This window comes from Drosophila rhopaloa, unplaced genomic scaffold, assembly GCF_018152115.1.
Source record: "Drosophila rhopaloa isolate 14029-0021.01 unplaced genomic scaffold, ASM1815211v1 contig_155, whole genome shotgun sequence".
Classification (NCBI taxonomy): domain Eukaryota; kingdom Metazoa; phylum Arthropoda; class Insecta; order Diptera; family Drosophilidae; genus Drosophila; species Drosophila rhopaloa.
In genome coordinates this window covers 5,666,035-5,685,495 of record NW_025335034.1, presented here as the reverse complement: position 1 = coordinate 5,685,495, position 19,461 = coordinate 5,666,035, and the positions used below count along the sequence as shown (strand labels likewise).

The 19,461-nt window shown below is 38.8% G+C and overlaps 1 protein-coding gene across 17 annotated transcripts in view; it reads right to left on the bottom strand.

Moving 5' to 3' along the window:
* LOC108045988 (dystrophin) overlaps nt 1–19,461 on the bottom strand; it is a 153,623-nt gene that overhangs the window by 13,858 nt on the left and 120,304 nt on the right. For 11 of the 17 annotated variants that reach the window (XM_044457247.1, XM_044457249.1, XM_044457253.1 and 8 more), the window contains one exon: nt 11,833–11,883. The exons of the other annotated variants lie outside the window; for them this stretch is intronic. In XM_044457247.1, coding sequence (XP_044313182.1) covers nt 11,833–11,883 — 51 coding nt within the window. The remainder of the gene's footprint in view (nt 1–11,832; nt 11,884–19,461) is intronic. 17 annotated transcript variants of the gene reach the window in all.

The window sequence follows — 19,461 nt, the reverse complement described above, 5'->3', positions numbered from 1 at the left end:
AAATCAAAAGTTGTGTATTTTCACTTTCAGTTTTTGGCGAAACTAATCCACAATGCTCAGCACACGCGGGGCAGCCAACTATTTTACTGGCTAAAAAACAAAATGCCAACGCTAATAAATCACCAAAGTGAGAAACTGTAGGGAGTCTCTTGAAAGGCACCGAAAAATAAATCCGTTTACCTGCCTGAGATACTCCGCTTTTGTTTATCAACAACCAAACTAATTAAGTTGCCCAGCTGAGCTCTTCTGAATCCGAGAGATATAAAGAAATAGAAAGCCCTGTGGTCACATTCGTATCATTGCATGCTTTGTGAACCCTAAAGATTCGAAAACCCAGAGAGATCTCCAGAACTCAGGTGCTGAGTCATGGAGCGGCATGGAATATCGCTGTGAAAATGGTTCGACATAAATCAAAAGCGTCACGAATCGTAGATCACCTCGAAAGCCCCGCACCCACGAATCGAGGACCCAACCACCACGTGCTTACGATAATTGCAATTTGATTGAACCGACGCCCGACTCTTTGAGTGCCCAGAATTTTTGAACAGAGTCAGAGTCGTTCAACTCTGGGAAACAACAAACAACAAATAAGAATCCGAATCATGCAAAGCCGCGTCTCTGGCGGATTACACAAAAGCCCAACCGGAAATTTCAGCTGGAAAAAGAGCAGGAAAAGAAGCAAAAACGAGACACACACAAAAAATTGAAAAATAAAAAACCTTACAAAAAAAAAAAGCAAAAGTGCATTATGCGACCCTCGGTTCTGGGCTTTTGTTTAGCTGGTCTCGCTCTGTTTGGTTTATGCATTTTCACAGGGAAAGAGCGAATTTCCCCGCACTTTTCCCCATCTAGTTCTGAGTGGCCGACCATGAATAATTTTCCAGTTGTGACTTTTGTTTTTCGATTGTCAAATCCATACAAATGATGAACAAAAGAGTAAAAAGTGTGGGCGAGGCGTTTGTTAATGTCTTTAATGGGATACGCATCAAGTGAAATAGCCGATATTTGGAGTAGATAAGGCTGATAAATTTGATTTGGCTTAAAACTTTTATCTGGTTTGATTATTCTAACGGGCTTGGCTTTAACTTAGTTTTATATATATAAACATTTGGAATTATACTAATTATAATTATATAATTATACTTTTGTGTATTATACTTTTGTCGTTAAAGAATAATAACGAGCGAATTCAATTGTAACTTATTCCATAGCCATATTTTATCCAAGCCAAGTAGGTCGCTAAAAATTCAATAAAAATCAAATTCCTTTCACTTGCTTAACCCAAATCAAATCCAATCAATAAAGAACACCGATTTCAATTTAACATTTTTTTGCAACATTTTGTTCGGCCTCAAACTCTGGTAAATAGAAAAGGAAAAACGCAGAAAAAGGAGCGAAAATTTCATGCGTCATGCGGCAAAATTGAAACCACAAAAGTCACTCTGGGGCCACGCCCCCGAAATGTCAGTGCATTTCAGGGCACAGACATATGCGAGAACATTTCCATTCTATATTAGAGGCTGCCTGGAATTGGCGTTGAAAAATGATATCAAATTTGTATTTGCCTGGCACACACAAACTTGTCGCGCGGCAAATAAACTGAAACCGACTGACAAAGCCAACTTGGCAGTGCATTTGGGCCAAGTTACCCAGTTTCGGTTGCAGCTAAGAAAAAAAGCACACGGCCAAAGACTTTTTGATGGCCAGACTGTGGACTTGCCCATGGCCAGCAATAAAAGTCAAGAGTGCCAAGCGACATGGAACAATTTATCACAGGCAAATGATCAAAACAAGGCGGAAGGATCGGGAAAAGGGGCGCGGAGAGGGTCCTGCCCGGGGGCACTGGGCGTGGCACTGAAGGCTCTGGCTTAAAACGAATTTTCATATCAATTTCGACTTGGCTTTGCCGGGTGGGTGGAGAAACGCTTTGGATTCAATTGTTGAATTTTCCGCACAGAACGAACCTCTCCGCAGGCGAAAATAACGTGGAAAATTTACAAGATGTTTTCGTTGCGATAAATAAAGTTGCAAATGTGAACTGCATCAGCTGCTCCTCTACCTTCCGCTGCCCAAAACCCTCCGTCGCTCCATTCACCTATTGAGGCTTTTGGAGCTGGCTTCGTTATGGCAATTTGCCTCAAATTGGTTGCTCTACGCATTCGCACAAATTGGGGCTCTGCATCTGAGTATCTGCATTTGTGGCGGGCTAAACTGGTTCGAACTGTGCCTGTCAGGAGAGCTTTAAGACATGTTTATTGGCCAGATACAAATGTTTCTTTTTGGCTTTGCGAGTGGGTGGAGTTTTCCCCTTTTTCCGTGAGTGTGTGTGGTCTCCGCTGCAATTAATATATGGGTCTTTACCCCCCTCCCTATTCAAGCAGTTCCACTTTAAGGTTTTCCCTTTTACGGCCAAGTCTCTATCCTGCCAGCAACAAAAGTAATTTTCACAGCATTTTATGGCCAGGCATTTGGATTAATATTTAATGCAAGGGGGGTGGAGCGCATAATATGCGAATATTTATAGCACTAGTAAAATGTTATGAGAGATTCGCTTATGACAGCTGCAGGAGCAGAGCCGAAATGAAATTAGTTAAAACTTTGTGGGGTTTGCAGCCATTAAAGAGCCTGACTCCAAAATCTATTCAATTAGAAGAAGAGTTGACCATCCGGCGGGTGGAAAAACTGAGAACAATTCTGCACGTAGCCAGAGGAGAACGTGAGCCGGTGCAAGTGCTGGCCATTGTTTGTGAAAATTATATTATAATCATTTTATCACATTTTCCAACCAAGCTGCCAGCAGCACGAGCTGCTTGGAGTAGGTTTTCGCCTGGCACACCTGCTGCCAGGATAGATCCTATCCTCGGCCAACAACAATGGCTCAAAGGCTGAAAGCCAAAAGCAAAAGCATGCAGGCAACTTTTGCCTTGCCATTGATGGCTCAAACACACACACACACACACACACTCACATGCCCGCCCGTTTATGGCTTTGAATCTTCATTTTCCTTAGACAATGACAAAAATGGAGGATAATAGATAAAATTAAGTGCAACTGCAGCAGACAAGGCAAGGAAGAGGGATCGCTGCAGGATATGGCTGCTTTTTTGTGGGGTTTATTGTCGCCCTTTTCGGCGACGGAGTCGGGGGAAAACCCGAAGGGAAAGTCGGGCCAAGTCATGGATGCCATTAATAAAGTGCATTGAATTGGCTGCTCGGCACTCAAACAGAAAATGGCGCTAGAGATTCGCCCATTTCCCTCCTTTTTGGGCTGTAAAACGTTTAGCAAAATTGTTGAACAAACATGGAGTAATGGTAGAGTGAGTTATGTTACGGATAGGGGACATAAACACATTCCATTGATTGGAGCCGTGTGATAAAATGCTTTGTCGGAAATTCACCATTGTTTTCATTTTAAATACTTTCGAGTTTCGGTATTTGATCTGCCTGTTCGGACTTTAACGAACAATACCCAATTGATAATTTTAAACAATTAATTCAAAGGGATCCATGATAACACCATATTATTTTGGGTAAATATAGCAGTCAATTTAAAAATTACACAACTTACATTAACATGGAACTTCAAAATTTAATTAAGACGGTGAGTAAGACACAAAATGAATTTGGAATTAGCGCTTTAAATTACGGAAATCGTTTCGATTATGTTTAATATGAACAGATTAGTTGATTAAGCCAGAAATATTATCAAAGCAATATCAGAGAAAAAGAATGCAAAACTAAAATAAAACATGAACAGAGAAAATGTTCACCGATAAACCAAACAGACTTTTAACATGGATTTACAGGTCTTAAAAAAATCTGTTTAATTTATGGAATTAATTCATTTCCGCTCTGATATTAACCAATCACGATTAAGCGAATCGAAGACCTGTTATCGTTATCACATTACTTCCCACATTCCAATTTGTTCCCAACCAGCTGTTTGTAATCAACTTTCCCCCACACCGGGGGAAATATTAGTTCAACAAATTGAATTAAACATTCTGGGAAGCACCCGAAGACCTGGCTGCTCATCTCGAAACCTTTAACGCCTTTTGAGGCGAAACTTTGCGTAACCTTTTACCCGGAAAATTCGTGGGAACTAAGCAGCCTTATGCACAAACTTTTCAAGTGTAATAAGAATAAAACGAGTTTTAACCTTTGCCATCTTCTCACCTCCTGTCTCACTTACCATCAAATTTCATCAAAATGTTGCCGCAGAATTTCACCCCAATTTCTGTTTTTAATAACTCTAAGAGCAGCGGAAAAGGGATTGACACCTTCTCGAGGACCTGAAAAATAAACCCTCAGGACTTGCTCATCTCGGCCATCATCCTTATGCAGAAACAATAATAATTTTTAATGAGTTGTAAAGAATTTTTACAACTCTTTTTTAACAGCTTCACAGAGAGAAGGAAAAGCTTAGCGCGAAAAGCGAAAGTCGGGCACCTGAATTTAAATGCCTGGCGCATGCATATATTTATCAAGTATATTTGGTTATACATTATTTTTGATGGCTCAATTTCCGTTGCGGTGCCAACTTCCGTGCGCCGCCTTCAATGAGTCGAGACAAAACACGCCCAAAAACAAAACAACATTACAAAATGCGAAAAATCGAAACCAAAAAACAAACAAGTTGGATCAGAGCTCGGAAAGTTGGGTGATATGCGTGATTAAGCACTGACAGATGCCCTCCCCTTACTCGTTTTTTTTTTTTTTTGCACCGCACCAAGCCCAGTTTACATGATTGTTCTCTCTTTATTCGGAGACAAAAAGTGAAGCAGAAAAAATAATGATAAATATGCTGGAATCTATTTTGGGGGAATTTGTAGGCGGGTGTGTCACTTAATGACTTTTCTGCTGAATGCCAAATGAACAAGTTCCACCGGAGGGGAATTCGGAGTGGGAAGAGGTAAAGGCTGGGGAATCTGGTGGAGTTGCTGCGATGCTACATTGCTCCCATCGCGATTTTCCGTTGAAATGGTTTTTAGTCGTCAAGGTAACCGAAGTGGGAGATGTCAGATTGCTTTGTTTCAAAGTGGGATATTTTAAACAAACCCAAAAGCGTTTTTAGCGTTTTTGTCTCCAAAAAATGGCAAGTTGCCAAATAAAACACAAGCATTTAAATATTTAAGTTTAATGGTGATGAATGGAAGAAAATATATTTGTATTATGTTTTGAGACTGATTTAACATGATTTGTGTAAGCTAAACTTTAAAAAGTTTTCTTTAAATTTGAAATTATAGCTTTAAATTGAGTAAGAAATAATGCTTCGCTTTCATTGGAAATTAATTCAAGCGTAAGTAGACTCTCCGTGTTTCGATTCGAGCTCAATTGAGGTACACAAATTCATTTTCAATTTCCTGATTTATTTTCCCATCTGCTTTTGACCCACACTAAATCAGCTTAAATGTGATTTTCTACGACTGTATTTTCCCCCGCTTTTTGTTTGATGCAGTTCACTAATTAAGTGGATCTAAGCGCTTTCCAAACAACCAAATGCGAATGGCAGACGCAACGCTTTAAAGCCTCTCCCAAGAGCCAGACTTCGGAATCGATTGAAACCTGGGGCGAAAAGTGGAGGCGAATGGGACTCCGGGAGTCTATGCCTCGCTGGCTGGCCATCGTAATATATTTGCATTAACCCAGTGACACATTTTGACATAATCTGATTAATTGGCGTGTAAAGGAGAAATAAATTGAGCGGCGACTAATGAAGCGAAGGCCGGAGGAAAGATTGAAGAGCCGGGAACAGAAGGAGGCTGCCAGATGGCGCCGGGACCAAAGAACGCCCACATGATAAGTGGATGGAATCTGAAAGGAGACTGCAACTATCTTCGCTTCAAAAAATTTCGAGCAATGCAATAATTTGCCTTAACGAATGTCGATAGCTTTTTCAGTATCTAGCTGATTTATACACTGAGGGAAAACGAGTTGAGACTCCAATTTCAGACATTTTTCGACTTTAATTACTGGGAACTTCTGTATACATCACACGATTTTAGACAATATCAGTTCTGCCAACCAAGGCAAAGAGAAAAAACAGAGTCTAATTACGGTGGAATATGATATTAAAATAGGGCAAAGATAGATAACAATGGGTATAGAGATTTTGGGAACTCATAGCTGAGAAGTTATTTAAATAAAGAAACTAAATGTTAAAGTGATATGAGCGATTTTTTCAATTAAACCTGCTTTTGTTATGATTTCATCAAAAATCTCAATGTTTTTTTTCTGCACCCCAACTCTAATAGCTAATTGATGTCAACGGCTTGGCGGCAGTTGAAACCAGGAAGATTGAGCAACCAGGCCAGACCGCAAAATGTGGCTGCTCCTATGCGACCGACCTGATCCGCCTGGTCCGACTGCTCCACGCTGGCAACTCTATCAGAAGACGTGTCAAGAGTTGGCAAGCGGCATTTGGCTTTTCTTGTGGTTCGCGCCGTCTCAGTGACTCAAAGTCCTCCACTTAAACCGCCAACGCCGCAAAATCAATCAGGCATAGGAATAGGCATAGGCAGCAGAGTTTATTCCTACGACACCCTCGGCTTGCCGTTTTCAATTTATTAAATGACATTTGCCTAAGCATTTTCGCCTAGATTTCTATACACAAAATGTTCGCCGCTGGCCCCAAAGCATCAATTTTTAATTTCATTAGCATGGAGGGCATAACCTACTTCACCCCTCCGCACTCACTTTGGTTTTCTGGATTTTTTCATTATCTGTTTTTCCAATTTGCATTCGCCGGTCTCTGTTTTCTTGCTCGCCATTTTCCGGTTCATGCGTTGCTCGAATTTGAATTTTAAATGATTATTGATTTTACATTTCTAGGCAGCATTCGTACTGTATAGTTAGCGAATAGCTTCCAGTGGCCTATTTTTAGCGCATTTCGGTGGTCTTCGCTCAGGGTCAAACAAACTTGCTAACTTGCTAATTACACAAAGTGCATGGTTCAAGTTCTCTAAACAAAGGAGAGCAGAAGTCTTTTCTCTCTGGTTAAAGTTAAAATGTAAACAATTTCCTACGATGGCTGAATAAATATTTATGAAAAAATAAACAAAAGGAAAACGTGGGAGATTTTGGGTCTTATCCATCAACTACCCCAATTACTCAACTGGTCAACAGATGTTGCTGATTCTGATGCTTAAAGGCAATTTGATAGATATTAAAAAAACATTTTTAAATGCTAATTTTTCTCAGGTGTGGATGTTCGATTTACTCAAAAATATTCAAAAGATTAAAGTAGATTTAAGTAGTTTAAAGCGGAAGACCTCACCATGTATGACCCAAAGATTAAGTCAATTTAAGACCACAAAAATATCTCTGTCTAACCTATTATGTTGTTTTTAACTTTTTTTTGTTTATCCAAAGCCAGACCATTTTAGATAAAAGCTCTGACTAATCACACTGGCAACCCAAAAAGAAGCCAAACAGAAGCATCCATAAAGGTGATCGGAAAATGTTTATTTAATAAATAAATGGAGAGAAATTGCGCAGCTTCGGATAAGGCTGAATGGATGGCTGACTGGATGAATGGGTTGGTGGTTGTTTGGTCACACACTGCATGTATTTATTCAATTAAAATAATCATAAAGAGAAATGTTTGTATTGCTGCTGTGCAAATATAAACAAAATAGCCAAAAAATATTGTTATGCATGTTCGAGTTCAGACTATGCAAATAAAAATCAATACAATTAGTTTCAATTTAATTTGAGCAGAGGTGGAGATGCTGATTTGAAGAGGTAATCCAAACCTTTGTGGCGTTTAGAGGATTTCTTAGAATATATAATTTCCCAATAAGCCGCAATTAAAGTTGCATTAGAGAAATTGTCGCTTGGAAAAGCTTTTCGTTTTTAAACTTTTCTCTGGCAATTTTATAATAGTTTGGTAATGCTTCACGGCTGACTAAATACGCCGGATTCGATTTGGTTTGCAGACTTTGATGCGGGCCGAACTCTGACGTTGATTAATGACTCAAGTCCGAGGGCGAGCATACCATCGACAAGTAACTAAATTTTCCCAAAGACTCCCCTCCCTACCGCCACATTTCCTGGCTGAGTACATTTTCCGCTCAATTGGGTTGTCAACATTTGGACAAACATTTGAGCTCATTAGAGCATTCGGAATTATGAATACTTGACTGTGACTTCAGTCACAGATTGAGAGGGTGCCTTTTGGGTAATCCGTTTGCTCCAGTGATTTGCATAGAATTAGATTGCCTCGGTCAATAGAGGCATTGACTTTGTTCGGTTTGACTGAACCTTAACAGTTCAGCTATAATGCGAATGTCGTTCCACGATCCCTAATTGAGCTGTCGCCCGAAAAGAGGCGCATGAAATTTAATTGAGTGCAACTGCATAATTGCTCAATTAAAGTGATTGTGTCAGCGCTGCAACGGCAGCAAACGCAGCCGATAAACACGCCACAATTAGTACAGCAATTTTTTAATTGATTGAAACACAACTGACATCGACTCTTCATTGACAGCTGCCGCTGTTTTTCACTTTTAGTGCGTGAGGATGGGCAAAAAAACGTATCTACAGCCAGCTGTAGCTACGTGAGGAATCGGGAAAAACTCTGTTCGGTCTAAGGCAATAAACCGAATTGTCTCAATCTGTAAATATTTCACACAGCCACGGAGAAAACAATGCGAACAAAGCGAGGCTGCCAATTCGGATTACCTGAATTGCGCCATTTGCCAGATACTTTTTCTGTACTTCGTTTTATGGCTTTTAGAGCTTGCAAATAACCGACTGCAAATGCCACTTGCTCATTGAGATACACGGTTTGATTCATGCATGCGGCTGTCGAGATGCATTCTCTTAGGAATTTGACACAACGGCTGGGCAGATATTTATGTATATTATTCACCAGGCATGGATGCCTTTAGTTCTTTTGAGTAAGAAGTTTATCAATGTTTGTCAGTTGCATTTACAGTTGACAATGTTTTACAACTCATCTGACATCTGTAACAATTTAATTTTGATTTTTATTGATTTACAGATAAATTTCTTTGGGAAATAACATATAATTTTTTTTTAACCCGGAAGCTTATTATTTAAGCTTGCAAATAATGATTACCAAAATTAGGCAGTAAACTTTAATCTTATAAATTTATTTACTTAAGAGGAAAAAGTTTCTTAAAAGAAAAAAAAATTAAAATATCCCAAAAATCATTTCAACATACCCAAGGGTAGGGTAAACATTCAAATTTCTATCTGAATTTCGCTTAGCTAAACTTTATGCATATAAAATATTATTCGCAGTGAGTTACGTTCCCAGGACAGATGTAGATATTGGGACAGTCGAGTGAACTTTATTCCACACCCGACAGCAGCGAAAATGCCCGACTTTCTTATGCAATCCGGCAGATACTTTTAGCCCAAGTCCCCTCCCCCATCGAATTGACATGCAAAATGTGTGCAATGGCGCCAGGCTGATGTCTGAGCTGCGACTGCCAGCCATTTATTTGGCGCTGGTGGAATTGAGTTGCATTTGCCATTTTCCGCTTGCAGTTGCCATTTGCAGTGGCATCTGCGGGCCTATAAATAAGCACGTCACACCGTTAGCACCATTAACTGCATATTAATTGGCCGAAATAGACACCGGCGGACTGGCGGCAGGACTAAGCCACGATCGCCTGACATTTGCCCAAGTTTAGACAAAGATGGCGTCGCGTGTGTGAGTCTCCCCGAAATGGCAAATGGCACTTGGAATGTGTCTCGAATGGCTCCTCACACTGCCCACATTTCGGGGCGTGGCTGCCTTAATTGTGCCGAAATAAATATTTACTCCACTCGCACATTTTGGCGTACTAATAAATATCAAGCGAGGGAGGCAAACCAAGACAAGCGCAACATGTTGTGCGGCTATCTTGCGGATACATTTGTGCCCTCGCTCGCGCACATTCATCAGGAGCTCTACGCATGCATAAATTAAGTGCAATTAGCATAAACAATTTTCAGCTTTTAACTAAACTGGGGGAGGGGAACTTAAAAGGGCGGGGTAACTTGAAAGCGGGAATGGCGAACACATGCTCGGCAGCCAAAGAAACAACACAAAATCTGTGGCCACAATGCAAGACGTTCTGCATATAAGGCAGTGGCCAGAAATGCAGCTTTTGTGGATGGATTACTTTTGGCCAAATTTGGCTACGAGTGGAAATCGGTCGGAGAATAGTGAGGAAGTTTAGATTCTTCGAAAATTATAGAATGGAATGCGTGAGTGTAGTCAATAATACATTTAGTAAGAGCAATTTAATTTAGTAGGGTCAACCAAGATTGCGATTTAGTAAAAAAGAATGTATGAACATCGAACTAAATAACATAATTTTGAAAACATGGATTGCATTTCATAGCAAGTGATTCTTATGAATTTTCCTTACTCATCACATAATTTTATATTATTGACACTTAATGAAGACAAAATTCACGTGAAATTTATTGCACTCTCCCCTTTTTTATTTAATAAACCAACGAATATCCTCCACACGACCCCGTATATTTGTCTGCCTGATGATTTCATAATGCAGCAGCAGAAGTTTCAAGTATCAAATTTGGCCCTCTCCGTTCTGGTCGCACTTCGTTATCGAAAAGCTCTTCATGTATGTATACACATGCATGTACTTAAGAACCAAAGTAACCAAAGTCCACCGAAGAAGAGCAGAACCATATAGAACAGAACCCCCTTCTTCATCGCAAAACAACAGATCCGAATGGAACGCAATAAAACAGAAGCACATGGGGTATCCGATCTCTGTTTTTGGTGTTTGTTTACAGAGTCTTACATGCCGCGGTACATATGCTCATGCATATTTAAATATGACGTTTAAATGGCGTTTAGTACGTGAAATATACGAAAATGTCGAGCACATGGCAAACAATAGCGGCAATCGCCAAAATCGCAGACTGCGGCAGCGGGTAAATACTGTACACAAATAAGTGAAGCACTCACATAAATGAATAAGTGAATTCGAGAAATTTAAATGAAATTCGCGAAAGGGGAGACGTGTCTTGGGATCGGAAAAGCGCCGCCTCATCAGAACCCGAAACCAGACTGCTAAATATTTATGATTCCTACTGAAAGCCGATCTTTGTGTGGGAACTGGGCTCCCCATCGTTTTTATTAACGACGACCAAGGTCGAATCGATTTGGGGTTGTCAGAAATTGTCAGTGTCAATAGGTTGAACTAGATTCCCCGAATGATCAAAACGATTTTGTTCGCCTCGAATTCATCCAGCTGACAGCTGTATAACAATTCCTTAATTGGTCATTGCTCCGGGGCAAACGAAAGCATTTAATGAAAATCAAAATGTTTTGTGAGTTACAATTAAAAATTCGGGTTTCAATTGAGACTCATTACTGAAGGAAAGCAGATGAGTTAGAGACAATTTACGGAGCTTTCTTATCTCGTCTGTCAAGCAATTCAAGTGGGTCACCCCTCTGGAATTTGAGTTCAAAATCCCCACAAGCATTTTCCCGCAGTTTTATTGGCCGTCGGACGCAATAATTACAATTGCTTGTCAACAGCCTCAATAAAAAACACCATATCACATGAGAGATATGGATCTAGCCCTTAAGACCCCTTAAAGTACCAAAAGTTATCTGTTATGTTGGATAAATGTGTCACATTGATGATGTTCTACTCGTAACTAGAATGCAAATGGAAATGGATATTGCCCTTGTGCCAAATGATTATTATTGTTATTGGGTGAGATTGTTTTTGGGGGTCGGGGCTCCCACCACACTTGTTGTTCGGTGCTCATGGGTTAATAAAAACAGGAATGTAAACGACAGACAGAGTATGAGAAAACAAAAGAAAAGAAAACATACTTTGAGCGTGTTGGAAATTAGAATTTCTGATACAACCGATACAGATTGCGGCTGGAAAAATAAAACAAGAAATTTGATCACTTAGACAGGGAATTAAAAAGAGGAGTGTTAGATAAAACAACTGCAAATGAACAGAAACACAATATTAATGGGTATTATTTGCTCCAACTTCAAGCTGACATCATCGCTGCGATCGGGGATAAAAATATTTGGCAGGGGTTAAGAAACGAAAATCGACGAGAATTGGGGCCACAGCAGGCTGTCCGAGCAAATAAATTAACCATATTGATGAAGTTTAGAAAGTTTAACGGAGGCGAGAAAAATCGATTGGCCAAGCAGATGGCGCCTGCGATTTGAGTCATATGCGCTCTAATTAACCAACTGACACTGACACCCATTAAAATATGAATAAAATAACAAAGATGGGTCCTCACATATAACACGTATACGAATGAGCAAGAACTGGAAGATACAAAATCGCACAAGCACACACTTAAACTCAAAGAATCTGAGACACAATGTAAATCCAGTTGAGATGCAAAGATATATGCGTATCTCTCATATGGAAACAAGAGGCGTTGGAGTAACAAGGCTACCAATAACACTCGGAATGATGACAATGATAAAGTGAGCTACAGCAGCCAAGGATACAATAAAGGAGACGGAAATATGGAGAAAAGGAGAGACTGCGAAATAAAGCGACAACTTTAACAAATAAACTGGAGACAACAACTAAATCTCCCAACAAAACTCAATAAAATGCAAAGTAAATAATAATAAACGACCTTGCCGAGGAGCACTTCCTCCGGCTCCCCGGGATATGTATTTTGCCGGTCTGTGGTCTCCTTTTTGACAGTTGAGCGTGGGATATTAAACATACACACTTTGGGAGTTTTTGCTCGCTGAGATGCAAATGAGATTTCCCTCGGATGTAAAGGAATTGGAGAACCGAGCTTATCTCCACATTCTCTGGCAGGCAATTAAATGGACAAGTCAATGGCACCATCTGCAATCGCAATACAAATATTTGACAGAACGCCATACTTCGGGGAATTGGCTTATAAATTGAGTGTCCAACAGGTAACACTGCAGATGAAGTGCACGAGGAAAACTCTTGGTAAAAAAGGTAAATTTTTAAGATAACTTTGATTATTGGAAAAATTATTTTTACAAAGCCTTCAAAATATTGTCAATTTTTTAAGGTCAAAGTTTAATTCCAATTTTATTTATGTTTCGAAGTGTGTCTACTCTATGTATTCAAATATTAAATTATAGATCCTTATTGAACTTATTTATTGATTTTATTTATTTCCTGAGACAAATTTCACAAGCTGACAGATTTTTCTCGGTGTGCCCTTTGCCCATTAAAACGAGAAATAAAGTCAAGTCAGAGAGAGTGTGTTAATATTTCTTAAAAATACATTTCCATGCGTTTGCCATTTTGTAATTTCTACTCGCTAAAAGCTGAACTAGCAAAAACTTTTCTTAACGCCGTTGTCATATTTTTTTTATCCACTTGTTCCCATCGCCTCGAGAGAGAAAACGAAATTACTACAAATTTCTGGGCAGTTTAAGTTGCGTCTTATTTTATTTTCGATTTGAGAACGGCGGTGAAAATAATGGTATATTGAACACGCGCTACCACAAGTTGGTGAAAAGTGCGCTCACTTTTAAACGTGACTGTTACAAAGAATTTTGTTTCATTTTTCACACACACACACAAAAGTACACTAAGATCTGGTGTTAATATTCTTGTGGTTGCTGTTGTTGTCTTGTGGCCAACGTTGACGAAAAATGAATATTATAAATTTGACCTTATTACTCTTGTTACTTTTGTTTGTTTTGGTACAGGAAAAAAAGTATGAAATAACACAAAAACAATTTATTTCTGCAATTTTTCTTTTCACGGCGTTGGTTTACAATTGTTGTCGAGAAGGTGAATATATATCTTGTGAAATATTTTTCGCACTTTAAACACTTTTTCTGGGAGGTTACATTTTTTTAAAAATGATCCTTGAGTTAGGAATTTGATGTTTTTTTTCGTAGGTAGGTATGTTGTTTATTTTATTTTACCGGCAGATCGCGATCGCGACAAAAAACGCAACCAACTTACGCGCCGCCGCTTCGAAAACTGAACCAACAACAAAGCCGGCAACCGCTGGAGAGCGGAACACCGATGCACTCGAAAAAAACACTCGAAAAACACTCGGAAAATACTCGCTAAATCAAACACAGCACTCACACTCCCCAAAAACGAAACTTGTTCTCTCGCCAAGAACTTGTTGCTCACTTTCCGAGTTTTGTTTATGAATTGTTTGGGTCTTTATGTTGCCTTTCCACTCGGTTTTCAGCTCTCCCACATACTCGTTTGGTTAACTCATTAAGTGGTTGTCATGTTGAGTGGCCCAATTGAGTGCCCCTCTCGAGTGTTGTTATAATTTTTCAATCTGCCAGATACTTCGCCCCTCCTTTGGCTTATTTATTGCCCGAGTTTCGGGCTTATTCGATACAATTTATAAATGCATTTGAATGGCCTGTTTTTTGTCGCTCTTTATCTTCCCGCATTTTGGTTTTTTTTGTATTGTTTTGTTTGGGTTTTATTCGTTTGTTTTTATTGCTTTTTTATATGATAATTTACACGCATTTTCTGTGCGATTTTTTTTCTCATGAGACTCGTTTTTGAATGATTGATTTCTGTGACTCACAATGAATATGATTGGGGGTGTGGTCTTAAAAAAACTTCAAAAAAGGGTTCCGAATTTTTTGAGGGTATCATAAAGCAATCGGAAATCCGTTTGGTTTTTTTAATAGGTTAAATTTACATTTTAGCATACAACGTCAGAAATCATTTCGATATACATACAAAAGGACTTTAAGCAAATATTTCAATTTAAAAGTTTACTTTACTCTTACAAAATTTTACTTGACAATATATAATTCGGAAAATAATAAGAAATAATTAAACTAATGTTAAACTTAAAAAAAAGTAAGTTTTCTATATATTTGATTTTTACGAATAATGCAATTATATTTCTAAGTGCTTTGCAAAATGAATGGAAGCCAAACGACTCTATGGAAAATCCTAAAATATCACTTTCAGTTCTCTTCTTACTCCTATTTCCCTCAACGTCTGTCAACTCTCTGTTATTTCTGCCAACCAAATCTCATAAACAAAGGCAGCAGACAAGAATGTGCTTCCTTTAGTTTTTTTCACGAAAAGGAAAAAGAGAAATGCAAAATTGGCAAATAATTTTCCCGTTTGGCCGCTCACACGTGACAAAGTGTGAAAAATGCCTCCAACTCATAAACGTATTTTTCTTTTTCTGGGATTGTGTTAAGCCTACACTTGCTTTAAAAGGCGGGGAAAAGGATGTGGAAAACCAAATTTATGAACTGACGGCGCGACAGAAAGCGACGGGAATAGTTCGTTTGTCTCTCTGTCTGCGGAGTGCAGCAAGAAAATCTATTTTCGAGCGCATAATTTTCTTTTCCAGTCTGCCACCTTGTAGGGCAGTATCTTCTCCAGCCCTCCTCTACCCTCGTGTGAATATTTATCTTTGGCAAGGCGATTTGTCGTCTGCCAGGCAAAAAAAAATGGAATCCAGAAGCCGAAAATGCATCTGGGACATCTTTGAGTTTGCCTTGCATTCGGATTTCCTGAATTTGAAAATTGAAATTGAATTTTCTTCCTCTGGCCCTTCGTTTCTAATTGTTGTTTGGGGTCTTTGCATATTTCCTCTGTATATTTCGTTTTGGTTTCAATTTTTCAGTTTTGTGTGTGGCATTTATTAATGATGATGAATGAACGGAAGATTCAAGAAAAGACTTCCGATAACACAAACTAATTGGAAGAGCTAACAAAAGACAACCGAAACAATGCAAACTTTCTTTGTGGTTTTACATTTACATATTTATCAAAGAGCCAGTTGCCGGATTACATTCTAGAAAAAACAATATTTGTAATAATGAGTTTCTGATTTCACTTGCAGTTTCTGAAATTTTTGTTTTGATAGTTAATGTCCTTAAAGTTGCAACAAAATTTTAATTGCATTTTTTTATTTTAAAACACAAAATATTTGCCTACATATGTTTGTAAATGTTGTTAACCAATTGCGTTTGCTGTCATATTTTTATTTATATATCCCAAATAAATATCTTCAGTCTCTGTTGTGACATTTTACTGTGTGAGTGCAGAATTATTTTCATAAAATATGGCAAATATTTTCTTAGTATCCGTGTTTTTCCAATTTCGATCCCCTTTCCCCGCTTCAATTAATGGGAAAGCAACGCCAATTAGAGAACTATTTCATGCCATATTGCGATCCCGCCGGCAAATATTTACCAAATGTTTGCTTTTACCACCCAAACGCCAGCCAGAAAAGAAAAACATACAATAAATGACAAATATTTATGAAATGAAAATCCTCGACCCTGCTAGAAGGGTCAACAGGGTGAAATTGGAAAAAGTTGACTACCGCACAAAATGGCGCCGTTAGCCAATGGAAAAAGGAGCAGAATCGAGCAGAAATATTGACAGGCCAAATGAATTGGCCACATGGTGAGCCAAGTTCCAAATAGAAGGAAAGGGAACTGCTGTGTGTGTGGCAATATAAGGCACAACACGTTTCACAATTATACATTGGTTACATTTCGTGGCATATTTGTGCAGTTTGCGCAAACAATAAAAGGGGAAAAAAGACAACGGCAAAAAATAAACAGTAAATGCCGCAAAAAGTCAGTTGGGGGAGTGCAATATGCGGTTATTACATTGATTGTGGGTGTGGTAAAGGATCCTCTCCCGGACAAAGCAATAAAAATAAACTAAGAGAAGAAAGCTGCATGGCCAAAGCATTTTAGCGTGACAATCAATTGATTTCCCAGGCGGTTGACGAGAAATGATATATTTTGCTACATTTGACGTGGGAAATTCCCCCCTTTTCTCACGGAACTCAGCCGATGTCTCCTTGTGAAATTTCTTGTTTTCCAGTTTTTATTGGTGTTAAAGGATTTAATGGCACGGAATGCGGCTTTTATAATACGACAAAAATCCATTGTTTGTGTAATCCATTTCGAATTGTGTAAATGTTGAAAGCACATATTTAAATTTATTTAAATCCTATTAAATTGCATTTAAGCAGGATTTTGGGGAAGCTATTAAACAATGCTTTTATTGAGATTTCCCTTGCTTTTTTATGGTGATCAGTCACACTTTTGGGTATGAAAGTCTCATTCAATCAATGCCAGAGATATGTATAGGTCTCAAGATTTTGTTTTAAATGCAAAGTATAATTTGTTTTAATATAGCAGTTCAACAAGTAACTTTGTAATCCCTTTTTTGTACCAACAAACTTTATTACTCAGACAATTTTAATAAATATTGCATACTTCTAGGCACCGGGTTCTAATTAAGTTTCCACTTCAGGGGTTTAGTTCTCGGCTAACGACAAGTGTGCATGTGCACAATATTTACAAAATTTCCAAAATTGTTTTATTAGCTTTTGTTAGTTACTTGCCCGGTAATCGCTGTTGCTAAATCAAAATTTCCATAGATAATATTTCTCCTGGTGTCAACCGAGGCAAGTTCGTAAAGTGTGCACATAAATCACAGGACACACAACACGAAAGCTCGCACATGCATCACACACACTGCGTATGAGTGATTTATTAAACTATTTTGTGCCAAAGTGAGGGGGTTAGGCAACTAAATTGATTTCATTGTGTGTCCTGGCCTGCATAATAAACCAAACACAAACTGCAACGAAAACTTTCAGCTCCTACAAGGACATTTTTTAGCTTTTACTTGAAGTGGTTAAGCAGCAGCCAGAGGACAACGACCAAGGAGCACCAGCTGCGTCCGAGTGGTCATAAGGGGTTAAATGAGTTGCCTCTCGGTGTCCTGCTTCAATATCGACCACATGTGGTTAAATTATAGCCAGAGCTGACTGCCCTTTCACCATTTTCTGCTATTTTTCCAGCAGTTTTCCGGGAAATCAATGAAACATATTTCAAAGCGTTAAGCAATTGCTTTTTAGCGTCCATTCAGCATGCCACTGTGGACTGCCAATTCCACAATTTTACCCATTTTAAGTGGACGGTTCTCCGATTCGATTCGATTCGATTGGTTTCCCTGGAGCGTGTCCCGCATGGGGATTCACGCATTCGCTGGAGCCCATTCCTCAGCTTGTGTCGAGTTAACTCCATAAAATTCAGAGTCTCGCATTATTTGCCAAATGAGCCAGAAGTAGTTCTGTGGCTTTGTCTCGTCTCTACTCTTCGTCTGACCAACCCTTTTCATTAGCATGCCAGGACCGACATTCCACATCAGATTGAGTTTGTGGATGATTGCCGAGGAATTTTGGCGTGACATTGATGTTGATGGGCGCCATGCATCATTTGGAGCTCAACGAAAAGGGGCGAGAAATGCCTCCCAGCTTGATTGAAGACCCTTGCATGGTATTGCATTGAGGTTTGCCTAAGCCATTACCAATCAAACTTCATTAAGGTTGAATGCCTGATTGCAAATCCTTTCTGAGAGAGTTCGCAGAAGGTAGGGGTCCATAATTCCGTGCTGCTACTACAATTTCCTCTCTTATCAGCACTTTTGCACTTTAATTTCATTAAAAGTTATCGAGAAGCAAAAATGTCGTAGTCGTCATTGAAAACCAAGAGGTTAAAATCATACACACTCGAAAAAATCAAGATTTTAGTATTAAATGCCCATTTAATTCTGTTAAAGTATATGTTATTTAGATGTGAATATTGAGTAGCACAAAATAAATGTAATCTGATATGAAAGCACACAAAAATTGATAGCCAAATAATTATAATATTTTTACACCCTGCAGAAAATATATAGGAGTTTCGACTGCTGACTAATGAATTCTTAACTTCTACTGGCCACGTACAGTGTGGCGTATACGTAACTTGCGGAAAAATGGAGTGGCAGGCAAAAAAAAATACTTCTCTTCTCTCTGCTATGCAAATAAAATTTTGCCAGAGCAACTTTTTATTCAATTAATAGAAAATTTCTTCCTTTGGTCAATTAACCACGTTGGCCACTATGCTGCGGCTTAGAAGGATGGGAATTCGGTTACTAGACTGGCTGAACTTTGCCTCGGCTATTTGGCGACTTCATTAAACGTTGCCTGGGCAGGCTTTCATATAACGCTCTCAAAGTTTGTGTATCCACCCGCACCTATATTCTGCCCTGTTCTGCAGCCTTGTAATTGTTTTAAGTTGCATTTATTTAAACTTTTTATATATTTCCAACTTTCCGACTTTTTCTTGCTGGAAAACTTTCTTCTTTCATTTCTATTTTAATTTTTACTTTATTTTACCTTTTCAATGCTTTCACTTACCTCCCCTTTTAGTTTTTTAAACATTGTTAATTTTGTTCAAGTTTCTCTTATCAGTTTTTTCGTATGCTTCGGAACATGCAACATTTAAAATAAATTTCTGGGTAAGGATGGGGAAAGTATCGCCAAAATAGTTTACCAACTGTTACAGGATGGTAGGTAGTCGAGTTTTTCCAGCCACCAGTTCAAAAAAATATTAAAGGCACAAAAATGTTAAGCGCTTTCGAGTAGTCTGCATTTTTTCGGGCTGTCGAGCGGCATTGAGAGATTATTT